General features: G+C 49.3%; 1 protein-coding gene across 5 annotated transcripts; it reads left to right on the top strand.

The window, feature by feature from the left end:
- Positions 1 to 12,554: 12,554 nt before the first annotated feature.
- On the top strand, positions 12,555 to 17,252 carry LOC103635347 (putative formamidase C869.04). 5 transcript variants are annotated; one of them, XR_004851971.1, is made up of 7 exons: positions 12,555 to 13,120; positions 13,266 to 13,318; positions 13,400 to 13,590; positions 13,743 to 13,978; positions 15,909 to 16,045; positions 16,615 to 16,695; positions 16,828 to 17,252. XR_004851971.1 is itself a non-coding variant. In XM_020542816.2 (5 exons), exons 1-5 carry the CDS (start codon positions 12,870 to 12,872, stop codon positions 15,979 to 15,981), a joined length of 804 nt encoding a protein of 267 aa, XP_020398405.1. In that variant the 5' UTR covers positions 12,555 to 12,869; the 3' UTR covers positions 15,982 to 16,046. The 5 variants fall into 5 exon arrangements, 1 of the variants encoding a protein (XP_020398405.1); XR_002264352.2 differs by having other exon boundaries at positions 16,615 to 16,724; XR_004851972.1 differs by lacking the exon at positions 16,615 to 16,695 and having other exon boundaries at positions 15,919 to 16,045.
- Positions 17,253 to 17,957: the final 705 nt, after the last annotated feature.

Genomic DNA, 17,957 nt, shown 5'->3' with positions numbered 1-17,957 from the left:
GGTACTATCATCCAACTGACGTCAGTGAGGCAAAGCGCCTCAGACATCGAAGCAGGGACTTCGCACTGATTGAGGGCCAATTATACAAGAAAGGGGTCAGTCAGCCAATGCTGAAATGCGTCACCGAAACCGAAGGCATGCAGATCATACGCGAAGTCCACAGTGGCACGTGCGGCTCACACGCAGGGCCAAGGGCCCTGGCTGCCAAGGTGATCCGACAAGGGTTTTACTGGCCCGCAATGATCTGCGCCGCAAATCGGGTCACGAGGTCCTGCGAAGCCTGCCAGAAGTTCTCTCCCCGGTCAGGCAGCCCCTCGCAATATACAAAGCTGATTGCCCATACATGGCCTCTCCAGCGCTGGGGCCTGGACATCGTCGGGCCCCTGCCCACCGCTCAGGGGAACCTCAAGTTCGCCTTCGTAGCCGTCGAATACTTCACCAAATGGATTGAAGCGAGGGCTGTTTCCACAATCACATCAAAGACTGCCCAAAAATTCTTCTGGCAGAACATCGTTTGCCGCTTCGGAGTACCGTCCGAGCTAACAGTCGACAACGGCAAGCAATTCGACAGCCAAGATTTCAAGGATTTTTGTTTCTCCATCGGCACCAAGCTTGCCTTCGCTTCAGTCTATCATCCGCAGTCCAACGGGGTCGTGGAGCGCGCCAATGGGAAAATATTCACAGCTGTCAAAAAGATGCTCCTCGATGAAAGAAAAGGCAGATGGACCGATTTATTACCAGAGGCAGTCTGGGCGCTAAACACAACTGAGTGCAGGGCGACCGGGTTCACTCCTTTCCGCCTTCTATACGGATCGGAGGCAATGACCCCGCAAGAAATAAAGCATGGGTCCTCGCGTATAGTTCCGTCAGCCGTCCCCGACGTGGATGAGCCAACTTCAAAAGATCTCATCGACGGAGACCGGGTCTTCGCCCTACAGGCCCTAAACAAATATCAAGCCCAAACCAAAGCATGGCGCGACCGCGCAGTCATCCCGAGGGAGTTCAGCGAGGGGGACCTCGTACTCATCCGGACAGCTCGGACGGAGTCCAAGGGCAAGTTGGAGCCCAAGTGGGAGGGCCCCTTCATAGTCAAGTCAAAAGCTTCCCCCAGCGCTTACAGGCTCACAACGCCAAACGGCGAGGACCTGGAGCACTCCTGGAACATCGACAACCTTCGCAAATTTTTTGTTTGACCCATTTAGGGCTGATTTCGCCCTTGTAATTCGCCGCAAACAATCTTGTACCGGCCCGCACTCTTTTCCTCCCGGGGGGTGAGGTTTTTAACGAGGCGGAGCCATGTAATATATGTGAAAAAAAAATCCCCCGCAAAAGCATGTGTCGAAAAAAGACCGCGACAACGGTCTTCGGCATTCGACCAATTCGAAGTCACCGCGAGGCTAAGCGCTAGCCACCCTCGCGTGCGATAAGTTCGCGCAGAAGTCGCCTAAGGGTGCAGCCGGACTTAGCACAACAAGTGCGAAAAAATTCCGATGTCTATCGCGAAGACTATCCGCGCAGAAGTCGCCTAAGGGTGCAGCCGGACTTAGCACAACAAGTGCGAAAAAATTCCGATGTCTATCGCGAAGACTATCCGCACAGAAGTCGCCTAAGGGTGCAGCCGGACTTAGCACAACAAGTGCGAAAAAATTCCGATGTCTATCGCGAAGACTATCCGCGCAGAAGTCGCCTAAGGGTGCAGCCGGACTTAGCACAACAAGTGTGAAAAAATTCCGATGTCTATCGCGAAGACTATCCGCGCAGAAGTCGCCTAAGGGTGCAGCCGGACTTAGCACAACAAGTGCGAAAAAATTCTGATGTCTATCGCGAAGACTATCCGCGCAGAAGTCGCCTAAGGGTGCAGCCGGACTTAGCACAACAAGTGCGAAAAAATTCCGATGTCTATCGCGAAGACTATCCGCGCAGAAGTCGCCTAAGGGTGCAGCCGGACCTAGCACAACAAGTGCGGAAAAATTCCGATGTCTATCGCGAAGACTATCCGCGCAGAAGTCGCCTAAGGGTGCAGCCGGACTAAACACATCAAGTGCGAAAAAATTCCGATGTCTCTCGCGAAGACTCCGCGCAGAAGCCGCCTAAGGGCGCAGTCAAACTAAGTACAACAAAAGCAGGAGCGACAGCATCAAACCATCCGCGCTAAAGACCGACTATAATCACACCAGCACAGCATAGCCAACCATGCCACACAAAGCACACAGCGCCCTCGCAGGCACAGGCACGCGAGGGCACACAACTTCATCTTACAACCTTTTACACATATACAAGCGAGGGCACCGCACTCTACATCGGCTCCACCTTAGGAATAATCCCCATCTCCCTATAATTAAATAACATTATCCTAAGCTCCTCACCCGCAAAAAGACTTCGCAGTTCCCCTTCCCCTGTGCTCGTGGCGGCCGGCAAAGACAACAGTTCCTGCCGACCACCCCTACTCACGCGAAGCCGAGCCCCTTCCTCCGCACTAACCCTACGCTTTGCAACCGCCCTTCGTCGTCGGCGCCCGGTGCTAGGACCCAGCACGTTTGGCGCGTCCGCGGCGTGTGGCGAAGCCTCCGCCGCAGCCACGTCCAAGGCCGCAAAATAATCCAAGTCCTCCTCCGACGACTCCTCAGTCCACTCAACCGAGCTCCCAGAATCAGTAAAATCAAAAAACTCAGATACAGACCCACCATATTCATTTCCATCTTCCGCGGTCGAAGCCGCCAAAAACCCAGTAGTAGCGGTTGCGTGCGCAGGCCCAAAATCTTGAACCTGCGCAGCAACCAAAATTCAGTACAACATCCAAAAAGTCCCCAACCCTAAACACCCACTACGCCACCTGCGAAGGCCCTGCCGCCGCGGGAGCCTCCGCTGTCTCCTCCGCCGCCGTTTCCGCCACCACCGCCGCGGAATCTTCAGTGCTCGGCGCAGCAGCTGCGGGGGCGTCAGGCGCGCCTTCGGCCACCTTTGGGGGCAGGTCTTCGCCGGCCACAGCAGAGGTGGGCACGCTCGGCGCGTCTTCCGCAGGCCCCGGGGTTGTCTCCAGGGCGACTCCAGTCGCGGCCTCCGCAGGGGTCGGCTCCGGGTCAGGCAGCGCGCTGTTCAGTGCCCCGAAGTCGTCCACCCGCTCGCCACGCTCCGCCTAAGACAACACACAAAAATTCAGCGAACACACGCACAGCCCGCATACAGCAAACAACAAACAAACGACGTTACCTGAGCCCTCGCAGCCTCGGCCCGCTCCCTGACCACCTCACGACCGTACAGACCCCACATCCGGTCGTAGAGGGCCCCGGCGGATTCCTTCACTACGGGGTCTTCGACCTTATAGATATCTCGATCAAAATCTTCATCCGCCTGGTCGAAGGCCTCGAAGTGTCGGCACCCTTCGCGGGAGAGCGCGTTCATCGCCCCCTCGCAGGTGACCAGGGAGGCGTACGACATCAACCCCCCCACGACGGCTGGAAGTTCCAGCAGCTCCTCCTGCGCCCACTGCAGACAGCGAAGGTCGGGCTCTCGGTCCGGCACTTCGAAGTCACCGGTCCACGCACCCAGCTCACGATATGTATCCATAAGCTGCGTGTGCGTCCGTTCGGCCTCCGCATGCATTGCGGTCTCGGCCTCCTTAGCGCGGCTCTCCAGGGCGGTGAGCCGCTCTTGCAGATGTTCGGCGAGCTCCTTGGCAAGATTGCCCTCCGCCCGCGCCAGCTTGGCCTCCGCCTGCGCAGCCTGCCCCTTGGCGATAGCCTCGTTAGCTTCCCTCCTCTCCGCCGCCAGTTGGCGCCGGAGGTCAGCCTTCTTCTTCTCCAGGGCGGCCACCCTGTCCGTCAGCTTACGGCACTTGCTGTCGGAGGCCGACTTCTCACGAACAGCGTCAGCATGTTGTGTCCGAAGTCTCTCGACTTCGGCAGACACAGCCGCCGTGAGGGCCCCCGACGCAGTACGGCTGGCGAAGTCAGCCACCTGCAGAGCCGCGCCACAGCACGTAAGGCTGTTGCCCCAAAAGAGGTGGGGAAGAAAGTATGGCTCAACGGACCTGACTCAGCGCCTCCGTCGCCTGACTCAGTGCCTCCGTCACTCTCTTCAGCCGGCGGGTCGCCGCGCCCGCCTCGTCCCTAACCACGGCGAGGGCCGGCACCTCGCCTCCGGCGTCAAGGGCCTCGCCCCTCGCCTTCGGCACTATGGCCGCCGTCGCGATCTCCGCGCCAGGCGCAACCATAGCAAGCTGGCCCTCGTCCGGCCCTGCAACGCATCTTCGAATTAAAAAAAATATACATATATATATACATAAATACCAATAATAGGCCAGCGACTTACCAACAAGATAGTCGTCCACAGTAATGTCGGTGCCGAAGTCGGCAACACGTTTGCCCGCCAGCGGCAGCGCTCGGGCCGCCTTCGAAGCCTCCGCCATCCCGCTGGCCGGGGGCACCACCTTCGCCGACTTGGAGCCTCCGGCGCCCGCCGTTGCCTCCGGCGCCCTGCTAGGTGCAGAGGCACCCGCCTTCGCCGCCAGCGGCGGCTTACCTCCGCCGGAGGCCACGGCCTTCGCAGTTCCCCGCGGCCTTTTCGGCCGAGCCTCGTGAATCCTGACAGTCGCCTGGCGTTTTTGCGCCGCCCCTTGGCGATCCTTGTCCATCACTGTCCACACAACAGCACCGATATTTCGCCCGTAAGGAAAAACTCTCCACCGATGAACCATACGAGATGTAAAACAGTCCTCCTCAGCCGCGCAGGGGATAGGAACATTTTTCGGCCAGCAACCCCCGGTAACCCTCAGCATCCGAGCCGAAGACTCCCGGAGCTCGGGCGAAGACATCCTTTCCCCCGGGGCTGCACACGTCCTCATTAACTCTCTAGCAAAACTATCAGACACCCCAAGTCCCCCCATCGCAGTACCTAATTTTCTCTTTTTTGAGGAGGGGGCGGCCGCCAGCGCAGGGTCGCCTCCAGTCTCCACCGCCGGTTTCTTCCCACGGCGGTCCGCTTCGTCTTGACCAGGATAGCCGTCGTACGGCAATTGATTTAATTCGAAGACCCTGTTCAAGCGCTCATTTGACCCGCGGATATCAAAGCTGCGTTGGCCTTCAGTCCTCGGCACGTAACGTCCCACGAGCCGCACCGCCAAGTCCTCCGCATCACGCACAAAGGCGGCCGGGTCACGATTTCGCAAGTTCAGTGCGAAGGCAGGACTTCGCACCACCCTTCCACCGTGAAAAGGCATCTGGCGAGGGCACACTTCGCCCAACGCCCAGCCGTGCGCCAAGGGCCAGACCCCGTATGCCACGAACTCTTCGACTAAATCACGCCCGCTGCTCTGACCGACGGCGCATCGGAGGGCCCCTTCGTCTGCATCCTCTTCTGCCACTTCAAAAGGCGGATACGCAGAATAATAATGAGAGCACATCTCAGACACGGGGAGTCCCTGATGGCCTTCGACAGTACCCTCAGCAACGTAAAACCAAAATTCATTCCAATTGCCCCACTTGTTGCGGGCGCACGGAACCAACTCCACTACTGGCATTGTGGTCTTGCCGGTCTTCGGCGTGAATGTGCATGACCCGAACTGGGCAACTCCGTCTCCAACCATCCTCTTCTGCCAATGCAGACAATAATTCTTCGCAAAAACTTCAACAGACGGCTGCCCGCCGTACGAAGTCGTCGCCCAGACATACTTCGCCAGCGCCACCATGGCATTCGGTGTCAGCTGATGTATTTGAACATTGAATCTACGCAGGACTTCGCCAACAAACTGGTGCGCAGGCAAGCGGAGACCGGCGGCGAAGAACGCCTCGAAAACGACCAACTCACCCTCCGGCTCGGGGACTTCCTCCGTCCCCGGAGCACGAGCAACTCCGCCGCCAAAGTAGCCCAACCGCTGCATATCTTCAACGCGGGCTGACGTCATCCGTGACACACCAAAATCAACAGAGTCGCCGGCGCGCAACTCCTCCACCACCAAGCCACTCAACGTCTCCTCAGACGAGGCGGCCGCCGGCGGCGTGGTGTCGGCGGAAGAAGAAGAGGACGGCATTGCTACGTACCGTCGGCGGCGGCGGGCGGTCTGCTTCACGCGAGCCAGATCTCCGGCGATCAAGAGCACGGCGGGCAGACGAACAGCAAGTCGGCGGGCGGCTAGGGTTTTCGCGGTGCGCGGAAGGCAAAGTTCAAAAAAGCACCGACCCCTGCCCCCTTTTATAGGCAGGGCGCGGCTCTTCGGGAAACCCGCAATCCGACAAGGCGCGGCGCTTCGGGAAACCCGCAATCCAACAGTACGCCGTCCATCAACGGTCACATCGAAAACCCCCGCGGAACCACTTCGAGCGAGGGCAGCGTCTCCGCCATCTAGCGACGTCTTCGGCACCAGGTGACTTTGTCGAACTGGTCCCTCGGAGGGCAAATGTTGGGGCGAAGGCAAAGACGCCACCCTTCGCTCGTCGTCTCTCGCTGCAGTCGCTGGTTTGACGAAGACAAAATGGGCAGGGACACCCTTCGCTTCATTCAGCACCAGACGAAGGCCTGCGGTGACGTCTCCCCGTAGCACGGCCTCGTCCTGCTCTGAGGCCCACGTGTGATCTGGCCCATTGTAACGGGCCCCGCGTGGCCGCCTTTGTGTTACGGGCCTAGTTTGTAAAGGCATTCTTGTAATTACGGCTTGTAACCCTGCTTTATGGGAATATTCTGGGGATAAACTAGGTGTCTGAGGGCACATGCTTCCTTAACACAAGGCGCTGGGCACTCAGATACCTATAAATACCCCCGCACAGTGCCCGTGAGAGGCTAGATCAACAGAGCTATTGCCCCCGTGCACGTAACCCTGTTGTCACCACCGTTCACCCTTGTTGGCTTCCTTGCTGCTGAGAGCAAGTTCCAACAGAGACGATGGTCTAGACCTCTCACGAACTCATCACAGCATCCTCCATACGCCTCATCCTACGGTACTAGTTCTTGACATGTGGGAGGTGTGAGACAGCAAGGGTAAGCTCACATACGTTCATCGTTCAACAAGTTGTGGGGAATAATGTGCATGAACTCGCCAAAGGTGAGAGCTCATGTGAAGTGTAAGGCTTACCAAAGAGGATGGTTAAAGCTGAGTATCGCTTTTAAAGTTGGTCAAAATTTTATTAGCAGTTACTAAGTATAAGTAGATACCAACCATATAAGTAGTAGATCAAAATTGATTACAACACCCGCGATGTAATGCATATGACAAATTGAATTTAGTTCCATAAATTAATCATGCAAGAGTCTTGAGCTGCTCATGACCGCAAGCTCGGCTAGTATACCAGTTTTACACTCTGCAGAGGTGGTACCCTTTACCCACAAGTCATGTCACCCGATTGCCAAGGGGTCTAGAAGTCCCATTCATCTCTACCAAGGAGACGAGAAAGGGTAACACTACGAGGCCTTTACAAAGTTCCACTAGCTTCAGAAAACCCGCTACAGTTTCTAGGAAGATCAATGCAGGAATCCCCCGTCTGATCGCCATCGCAGCAAAATCAACTCGGGAACCTCCCTACACGCCTACTCCCCTACTACCCTTGCCTCTTTCGGGTAAGGTAGTCCTCCACTAGCTTTCCTAATTAGTCAGCCAAGGGTGTCCCATTCCACCATCGTGGTGGCACGTGTTTCTCAAGTTAAGCTCGATGTTCCAATTAACATAATGGTCTTATCATGAACAGAAATAGAACAATAATTAAAACAACAATATAATTGGAACATGAACATAATGTAATATTAATCCCAAAACTAGGTCGAGCAATAGCAAAGCTACCCAAAAGTTCAGTGGTAAACAAAGTGTAAAGATAACCAAACTAGGGTGACCTATTGTGTCCCATCAAAATTAATCCTATGCATATCACAGTGATTAATAGAGAACATTATTGGGTAAATAAAAGTGATCAAGGGCACAACTTGTCTGGGACTTGAGATTCCAGGTACCAACTTGCTCTTCATATGACTTGTAACCTCGCGCTAGTAGTAGCAATACAAACAAACAGTGTATAGGCACAATTAACATCACGCCAAACATAAGAACAAACTGCGTAATAATAATCTACGCGTCGTAACGAGATCGCGGGCTCGAGAATCACTAAATTCGGAGCTACGGTTTAAAAGATATGATTTTATAAAGGTTTAGGAGTCAATACAAAAGAATTCAAGTGCATAATTTTAATTTATGTTTCATAGAAAAATAAAGTTACCAGGGGATAAACAATATTAGTATGGATTTAATGCAACTGGAATGGATCAATTTGGAGTTAAAACGATTTAAATATGAATTAAACAAGTTTCAAGAATTATTTTTAAACTAGAAATCATTTTCCTTATTAATTTCAACCATTTTATTAACCTTCGGACATCGGCCACTATTTATTAGAAACCAGGGGGTTCTGCGCAAATTTTAGGACCACACTGTAACAGTTTTCACCCTGTAATGAACAGCGTGTTTATTTAAAAGGAAACCGAGGGCTCTTTAGCAATTATCCCCGATCAAAGTGGTACGGTCGCGTTGTAGTCGCACGATCATAAACCGACGACCCCGATTACAAAGGGGCCATCACGAACCGGTACGGAATAGAGGCCACCGGATCCAGATCGGACGGATAAGATTTTAAAACAATGCCATTGATTCATCCGCACTGGATCTGAATCGAACAGCCGGAATCCTATCGAGCGAAGGGGTAAGCTATCGCCTAATCACAACCGTCCGTGGCTGGATCGACGGTCCACGTTCGACGTCAACCCCAGACACCAGAACCAGACGTCGTCGTGGCAACAGGGTCACCATGGCGGCACAATGCCGGTGAAGCCCAACCGAAGCGCCCAATGCTCATTATTCGAATCTACACGACATAGAGAGAGAGAGGACACAAAAATGAATGCGATGGCAGGCTACTTACTAGTGGTGAGTACGGCGTTGAGGCTGCCCATGGAGCTAGACGGAACGGCGGCAGATCGTGAGCTCCAGCGAGCAATTCTCGATGCTCCCGGAATGAGAACGAGCCCGGGTGATCTTTGCGCTGGCTTCAAGGGACCCCAGGGATGAACCCGGACACACAATGGAGAACAAGTCACCGGTGAGCGACGAACGGCGCACGACGGGCCAAGTTTCCTTACCGCGGCGGTAATCCTTCCTTCCTCCTCGGCGACGATCCTCTGGTTCCCTTGCCAGCTGATGGTTTCCTCTCACGATGGATTTCACAAGCGGGTCGGAGCGCACGGATTTATATGCCCGAGCTGCGGCCGATGCACGCGGAGGTTGCGTCGAATCTGTTGCGAAGCTCGCGGCATGGAAGACAGATCTAGTGCCCCTGGCCCACATGGCAGTGATACCGGTGAGCGGTGAGCGGGTCCGTGTGAGGAGGTGGGGAGGCTGAGCAGTGGGCCCAGAATGTCGGCGCACACGCGAGCGAGTCCAGTAGAGGCTGACTAGAGGGCCCACGGGGCTGCCACCCGGTATGCGAGCGCAACACAGTTGAAGCGCTTGCAAGAGGGGCCCGATCGGCAGTGATACGAAGAAAAACAAAAAAGATGGGGATAAGTGGGCCGCGAGGGCGAGGCTGTTGGGCCAGCATGTGGATTCGACCCAGGTAGCACAGATTGAGGTCTTCTCTTCTTTTCTGATTTTCCAATTTCTATTTTAAATTCAAATCAATCTCAAGTTTGAATTCCAAACTTTTACTTTTAGATGCACAAATAAAACACCAGAATGAATGCAAAACTACATATATACATTTTTTATATATATTTGTTTTATTTTAGTTCTTTTACACATGATTCCAATTATGAAATAGAGAATGGTTCACATCTCATGAATTTTTAGGGAAATATAATTTATATTGTATATTATATATTAAGAAATAATTTAATCATAATTGTTATAATTTCACTCCAAGTATAATTTAGTTTCTCTAGGTATCTTTTATTTTAGTCTAAAAACTTATATTAATTTTGGGAGTAGTAATTTTGAAATTATGAATATTCTCAAGGAAAGGTGTTTTGGTTTAAAACCCTTGGAGAATTTTTCTCATTTTCACAAGATTGAATTTTAGTGTGTATTTTGTAGGTAAAGCTATAAGTCTTTTTTATTGTCACGGGGGAGAGGGTCGCCCACATGAAATTTCCATTATCGGCCGGCGAAAGCGGCTAGCAGTACAACATGGGTTTATAGAACAATACATCGCATAGAGAGTGAGAGAGGAAACACGGGGCTCGTAGGGTTCTCCCTGAGGAACCGAACATGCGGGGACATGAATCGTTGTTGAGAACAGTGCACCATTGTTCATGCAGACGTTTGTTGGGGCGCAGGCGCTATGACCACAACCTTGCATTGGACTTGTATGCGCACATAGTTTGGCGGATGGACAGAAGGTCCCCCGTAAGATTTTGGAGTTATGTCGCTTCCACAGGTGTCAGCAGCAAGGGAGGATGAAGCTGTTGAATACTTTAGCAAAGAGAGTAGGGGCAGACTAGGTAGTGTAGGTGGGATCAATGCATCTCAGTCGAAATATTGATGCTGACGGCGGCCCAAAAACTTTAGGCAAAGTCACAGTGGAAGAGGACATTTCAGGAGAAAACTTCGCGCGTTAGAAATATTTTTTCACCTACGTATTTTGTTGATGTTATCCATGTGTTCCTCGTAGGACAAAGAGATCCTAGCAAGCTACTCTAATTTTACTCTAGCCGTTGTTCGCTCTGGCCGGCCTATTGTGCGAATCACAGTCTTCTATGGCGTAGAGTGGATAGCAATTCATGGGTGGCACGGCGCGAGCAGCCATGCAGGATTGACGGGACGTGGTGACTACACATTGTAAGAAAAAAAAAATGTTCTCGACACACTATAAGAAGAACTCGGGGTGGTCAAGTTAGATGATTTCTAACCTTTGCCCTATCCTAGCCTATAAAATAAATAAAAAGAATTGAAGATCAGAAAGGAAAGGCTGGTCGAGGGAGAAGAATTCTAACCCTAACCTCGAAAAAGAACCCATTGAACAAGAGGAAGGATTAGAAGGGGAAGGGGCGACCAACTTACCTTCCGTTTTCGTAGTCGGCTGCGAGGAGGTGTCCTCCAGTTCGAGGATGCAGAAGACCCATGGAACTACTATAGGACCCTTTGACGACGTCGCACTCATCCAAAGGGAGAGGTCGGAGACGTCCTGTGGGCCGCTCTTATCCTTATGTGGAACAGGAGAAGAAGAGGTGAGAGCTGCGGGGAGAACCCGTGACAGGGGAAGAAATAAATGAGTTAGGATTTCCCTCGACACGATGAAGTTTTAGAGTTTTATACCTTTCTAAAATGACTCATGATTGTCACATGCAAATCGGCGGTTGATGGCAAGATGGGGGGCATGTGTGGTGCCAGTTGGCCAAATGCGCGACCCGGACCAAGTTTGTGGCTCGAACGCACGCCGCTATGGAGTGGCTTTCTAGTCGCACACCATTAGGTTGAAAGGAGCATAGTGTCTGTCGTACATAGTGTTCCGCACAGTAGTAGGGTTGAAAGGTCCCAAATTTAGTTGATATTTTTAGAATTAATTTTCCTGTTTTATTTCCAACTATACAGATTACTAGAAAAAACAAATTGCGGTAGAAATAAAAGGGAAAATGAATAGAAGAAATTTTCTGAGATATAGAAAATTCCATAAATATTTATAGATATAGAAAATTCCATAAATATTTATGCACTATATTTTTTCTGTTGCATAAGTTTAGAAAATATTTATGAGCTATGTTTTTGGAGATTACACGGAAGGAATGAAGAATGCTGAATGAAGGGTCCATCCATCCAGATTATTATTTTTGTGTATATGTGCATGAAGCTGGGTTTATGCACAGGATACGTTTTGCTTATTAGGTACCGTTCGGATGAGCAAGTGGCTGATGGTACATGCTGTGCGAGTCCTGCGGATCATGACCCAATGGCCAGCATAGATCGAGGCGAGCTTCATGGCATGCATGTCCTTAAGTGGCCATGTACTCGTTGACGTTTTTATGAGTTCATCGCCGCGGGCGTTCGATCAGAAACCCAAGTTGCTGGTGCGCCACAGTCGTTCGTGACGAATAAGACTGTCTTCGGCGGTTACTCCTAAATTTGGCTCCCTATATCACACTCACGTGCCACGTCAGCGTTCTGTTCCCCCTATATCTCCACCATGTACAGCGGTTCCCCATAAATCCTTCCCCTACACCCGACTACAACCATAAAATATCACTAGTTATATGCCCGTGCGTTGCAACGGGTGACACTTGTGCATGCATAGATCATTGTTTACTGGTGTTATCAATCGACCAGACACACTTGTGTATGCAAATGTCATTGTTTACACTACACGACGGTTGATTTTTAGCGACCCTTATTAGGGACCGACGGTTGGTCGCTAAAAGTTATGGACCGACGGTTGGTCGCTAAATGCGTTTATAGCGACGGTCTGTGGGTCGCTAAAAGTCTAGAAATTTAACGACTTATGGTCGGTCGCTATAGAGGTAAGTGTGTGACTGATGGTGGGTCGCTATAGGGGTACGTGATTTTTGTGTTTCTTATTTACTCACCAAATCCCATCTAAAGGCCTACTAAACAAACTAAACCATATTTCTCAAACCCTAGATTCGGATCCGCCATCAACAGGCTCCGCCATCAACAGGCTCGAACGCCCTCTCCTCAAACCCTACCAGATCTTGTCGTTCGGCGCCTCAAACCCCAGATTCGGATCCGCCATCACCATAGAGGTGGGGGCAGACGGCATAGCGCTCATCACCATCGCCAACCTGCCCGTGGTGGATGCGCCATCGCCTGAGGCGAGCCGCGGGGAAATGAGGGATCCTTGGAGGCAGAGCTGGCGTCGCGTCGCCGGTGGACGCTGGTGCTGGTGAACATGGCGTCGATGCTGGAAAAGATAGACGAGATGTTGCTGCTCGCCGTGTACAAGAAGGTGTGCACGTCGCTGGGCGCTTCTCGACGGCGCTGGGCTCCCAAACCCTTTGTCGCGCGCTCGTTCAAGCCGCCTACTACCTACTCAAAGCCTACGCCTCCGCGCGTCATGATCGGGCCCGTGTCGTCGCTGTCGGAGCCTTCACCTGGGCCACCATCGCCTTCCTCGTCGCCATCTCCGGCAGCTTCCTCTAGGTCCGTCCGTCTCCCCAATTTCCTCCAAACTCTTCACTTCCTCCTGTCGCTGACTGAACAGACAGTGGCGACGAGTGGGGCTACACTGCGATATTTGAGAGAGAGAACGGAGGTGGGTTCCTAACTGACCACTTCCCTACTGCAGGAAGGCCATCTGGTATTTCGAAGGAATCTATGCGTACTCCCCTCAGATACCAGGTGAAGCTTCTTGTTCTTGCTGTGTGAATGAAGCTCTGCAGCTTTGGATCCTTCCGTAATCATGGTTTTGGCGTGTACCAGGTGTTCGTTTCCCAGGATTAACCCATCCTGGTATAGTGGGAACTGCACCGTCAGCCAAACTTCTTAATGTATGGAATGAGAGGGAGAAAAGATTGGCCGAGACAAGCCCACAGACCCTTAAACTGTTTGAAGTGCTACACCAGAGGCCCCTTGCCAATTTACCGACCCCTGAGAACTGCTTACTTGGAAAGGCATGAGCACCCACCTGCTTATAGTGTTGCTTCTAGATTTGTGTTTTTCATACCTAAACGGTTAATCTTTTTTTGTCACCTAAAAGCAACACTAATCTGTCAGACTTAAGTATAACTTGCTACCTGTTCATAATTAGTGCGATATTGTGCAGATTCAGGAGGGGACTGCTGGATGGCACAAAGTGGCGAATGAAGCAGCCAGGACTATTCCGGGAAGGGAGAATGGTGGTAATTGTGACATAAAAAACCTAAGCAGAGGTTCCAAAGTTTATCTGCCAGTATTTGTCGAAGGAGCGAATCTTAGCACCGGTGATATGCACTTCTCTCAGGGCGATGGTGAAGTTTCGTTTTGTGGAGCAATTGAAATGAGTGGATTCCTTGAGCTCAAGTAATAAACTTTCTACTTGTTTACACTTCAATGTTACTTTTTATATTCCGACTTATAAATGTTACTGGACCTAAGGATGGACCCAAACAATCACCTGCATCAAATCAGAATTTCAGATCTAACAGTGTAGTAAACCTCACATTACTATATATCACATCAATTTTTATAAAGATACTAGCACCAGTCATCTTCGTAGCAGCTTGTATGGTATTTCTCAGATAACTCATGAAGAATATGAAAGCAAATTCATGGGTTTTCTTAGATAGCTCATAAATAATGGGATTTGCTATATCATGTTTCAAATGGCGTTGCAGCTATGAACAACCATATTTCAGTCCAAACTGGGTATTTTTAGTGGAGAGTGAGGCCTCTAAATATCAGTCATGCACTTCATCCACATGACAGCTTAAAAATACCATTATAGCACAACACCGAGAGGAGATTCTTCTTCAGTTACTAAACCAGACACTGAACCAAACTTATCAGTGTTGCTGCTCCATTCTATTCCTCCTAGTTCAGCCCCCCCTGGTATCCCAATTATTCATAGCAACAGACCACTCTCCCTTAACCAAAATTATTCTCTACTTGTAGCTCTACCTATTTTGTATAGAAACTCATGGTTGAAATCATATAGAACAAAAGTTATGGTACCCCAATTTACAGCCGAAGTCACTGAAAATTCAGTTTCAGAAAATCTGAAACAGCTCTGCACCCAGTCTGACAGGGAGTTTTGTAACACTATCCACACAAGCCTCACAATAGGAGACTTACTCACCAACTAAGGCTATCCAAGTTTTCTATAATTGTCCCTGACCAAATATACTTGGATCAAATTCTAGAGGGCTCCAAACTGGACAACTTGCTGAATTTCAGTTTCAGCTAACTGAACCAACTTCAGTTAAAGCCAACCTGACAGTCCACTTTGAGTAGCTGTTACTCCAACTTTTGTATAGGATCATGTCCACCACCCTTTAAGTAAGTTGTTCACCAATATATGGTCTTTGATTCCTCTACAAGCACCATAGTCTAAAACCTTATAGAACAGCCACAAATGAGCTCCAAAACAGCCATCAACACTGAATTCCAGATCCAGCTACTATTCAGAATCTGAAAATTCAGAAACACAGCAGCACCACTTGGAACCATTCTTTTTCCTGGGTTCCAAATGTTTCTAGGGAAAGTTGCTTAATAAAGTTTATACTCCTATAGTTCCTCTACAGGTTTTACATAGTGACTCATAGATAAACCCTCATAGATTCCAAACTACAGAGGTCCAAAGTTTGCCCAAATTACTGAAATTCAGACTCTGAATTTCACTAAGTCTGAAATCCACACTTTCAGACAGCTCTACTTTAGGCCAGCTTTTCTCTAGGTTCCAAGTAGCCTTAGGGCTAAGTATCTTAATCAAACTTATACTCCTAATTTAGATCTATAATTGTGTTATAATCATCATAACCTATAACCCTATGGATAGAGCAATAGAGAGCTCCAAAGTTACACCAAAACACTGAAATTCAGGATTTGCATTTAGACTAAGTCTGAAATCTGACAGCCCTAAATTGGACCACTTTTTCAGCCAGTTGCATATAGTTTTTGGGCTGGTACACTTAATAAGGATTGTTCTCCAACAGTCACTTTACAAGTTTGTTATAGTAACTCTTTACCAAAAGTCCATAGATAAAAAGTTATAAGGGTCCAAAAACAGCTATATGAAACTGTTTTCAGCCCAATTCAAACTGAACCCAATCTGAAATTTTGCAAATTACTCCAAATTTCTCCACACAACTTGGAATTCTCCAGATATGAAATTTGTTCACTTTTCCAAGTTCTACAACCTTGGTATATGAACTTTTAGCTAAATCCTTCTAGATTTTAAATTTCACATTTGGGGTTAGTTTAGGGTTTCAAATGAGTTTCATTTGTTTTTCAGCTTCTTCCAGGGATTCATACCTTTGATCCATCCATCAAAAACAAAGTTCAGTGCAGCGGTGGTTTTGTTGTAATGGGTCAGAGGTGGCAGTAGGACCATTGGCACCTTCATCAATTTAAGTTCAGTGCAGCGGTGAGGTATGTCATCTATCCTTTATCTAGATTTCTTGTATGTTTGTAATATATTTGGTCATACTGATAGATAAAGCTAAAATTTATTCTCCATCCATAGTGAAGTAGATAGCATTGATACAACCAATCAATCGTACAATAATAATTGGACACTTGCAGAAATTACTAAAATAAATGGTAATATCCCCTAGGTAGCTAAGTTTACTTTCCTTCTTTATTTCAGAGAAACTTTGACCCATTATTTTCGAATAAAATTCATCTAAGATTTGTGCAGCCAACCATTAGGGTTTTGCTATGCAAATAAAATTCATCTAAGATTGGTGGCCACTGTAAAGGGCTCGAGTCTGGTACTAGCAAATGTGAAGGTTTTGTAGTTTCTTAAGGACTTCATTATATAGCATAGAGTCGCACCTTGTGTTTCAAAACTTTAAATAGTACCCTGGGTTACTTTATGGCTGTTAATTGGGAAAAAACTGAATCAGTCTAAATTTTCACTTTGATGTCGTCTTTAAATCCAGTTTTCATCGTTGCGTGTATGCGTAATAAAATGTCACTTCTGTACTTTGTGCTATTAGGGAAAAATCCATCACCAGCATGGGATAAGTTGGTATTTAACAAGATAAAAGCTAGACCCTGTGGACGAGTGAGACTTATGAGTTTAGTCGCTTCTCCGCTATCAGCAGATGTCAGCTTTGCATTTGCTTTTTCTTGAGCACTTTGTTGCTCATTTGCTCTTGTTTTATTGCTTGATTGTGGCCTCATGTGCGCTTTGTTGCTGCATTTCTCAGGTTCGACATGCCCCGTGCCTACTATCACTCTCGATTTGAAGAAGAGTCTCAAGATTCTGCAGGTGTTGTGTTACTCCTAATTCAGTTACCTTACTGGCAATAGGATGCCATTGCAACATCTGAAAGTGCAACCATCTGATTGAAGCGGATTTAATTATACAAGATAGATCTAGAATTGCTTTACTTGAGATTCAAGCAATGTTGGATGCTTTTGTGACTGATCATCTCTGGAGCTTTTGTGAATGATCTAGCTAGCTATCTGTAAATGATCTTGTTGTGAATGATATTATAATTGTGATGTTTTTTGTGAATATATAATTGTGGTGCTTTTGTGTTTATGTGATGGATCTATGACTGTGGTATACTGATTAATTGTGTATGTCTTTATGATTTGTGTATAAAAATCTATGATTTGTGGTGCTTAATTAAATATATATTATTATTAATAGCAACTGTAAAAAAGGTGACTTTCTGTTGGTTGCTAAATGTATAGTATGACGACTTACGGTTGGTTGCTAAATCTATAGTACAGCAACCCACGGTTGGTCGCTAAATATACAATATTAGCAACGGACGGTCGGTCGCTAAAAAGATGTCGGTCGCTAAAGCCTTTAGCGACGGCACTTACAGCGACCATCCTTATGGGTCGCTAAAAGTTTTTAGCGACCAACCGTAGGTCGCTGAAGGCCGTTTTAGCAACCAACCGTAGGTCGCTGTAAGTGAACCGTCGTGTAGTGTTAGTGATGTTATCAACCGAACTCTGCGCGTCGGGTCGGCAGGCGAGGGAGGTGGCATCGAGAGGCGGGCTCGGGGCAGGGCATCGGGTGTGTGCGACCGCGAATCGCGTCGAGAGGTAGGCTCGAGGGCAGCAGGTGGCTAGAGGTCGTGGCCTACGGAGCGTGGTGCGGTTGAAGCGAGAGGCAGGGAAGGGGGCTGGAGGTCGTGGCATGGGGAGCGCGGTGCGGTTGAAGCGAGAGGCAGGGAAGGGCTAGTGGAGGCCAGGCGTGGATTGTTGTGCCAAAAGTGTCGAGTCCATTTGTCGGAGATAGGAAAGGCAGAACCAGAGAGGGTCAGCCTACCCCCTTGCCTTCTTCATAGTAGTATAGTCAGTTACATGTACGTTGTTACGG

Source organism: Zea mays, chromosome 8 (assembly GCF_902167145.1).
Source record: "Zea mays cultivar B73 chromosome 8, Zm-B73-REFERENCE-NAM-5.0, whole genome shotgun sequence".
NCBI classification, from domain to species: Eukaryota; Viridiplantae; Streptophyta; class Magnoliopsida; order Poales; family Poaceae; genus Zea; species Zea mays.
The sequence above is the reverse complement of the archived record's forward strand: the minus strand, read 5'-3'. Positions and strand labels throughout refer to the sequence as shown.

What these genes read in the sequence shown, in the direction of transcription:
- LOC103635347 (XM_020542816.2), top strand. Translation starts at nt 12,870, where the DNA reads ATGGCGTCGATGCTGGAAAAGATAGACGAGATGTTGCTGCTCGCCGTG. An exon ending in GTACTCCCCTCAGATACCAG is followed by an intron (nt 13,319 to 13,399) that starts GTGAAGCTTCTT and finishes GGCGTGTACCAG; the next exon opens with GTGTTCGTTTCCCAGGATTA. An exon ending in AGAACTGCTTACTTGGAAAG is followed by an intron (nt 13,591 to 13,742) that starts GCATGAGCACCC and finishes GATATTGTGCAG; the next exon opens with ATTCAGGAGGGGACTGCTGG.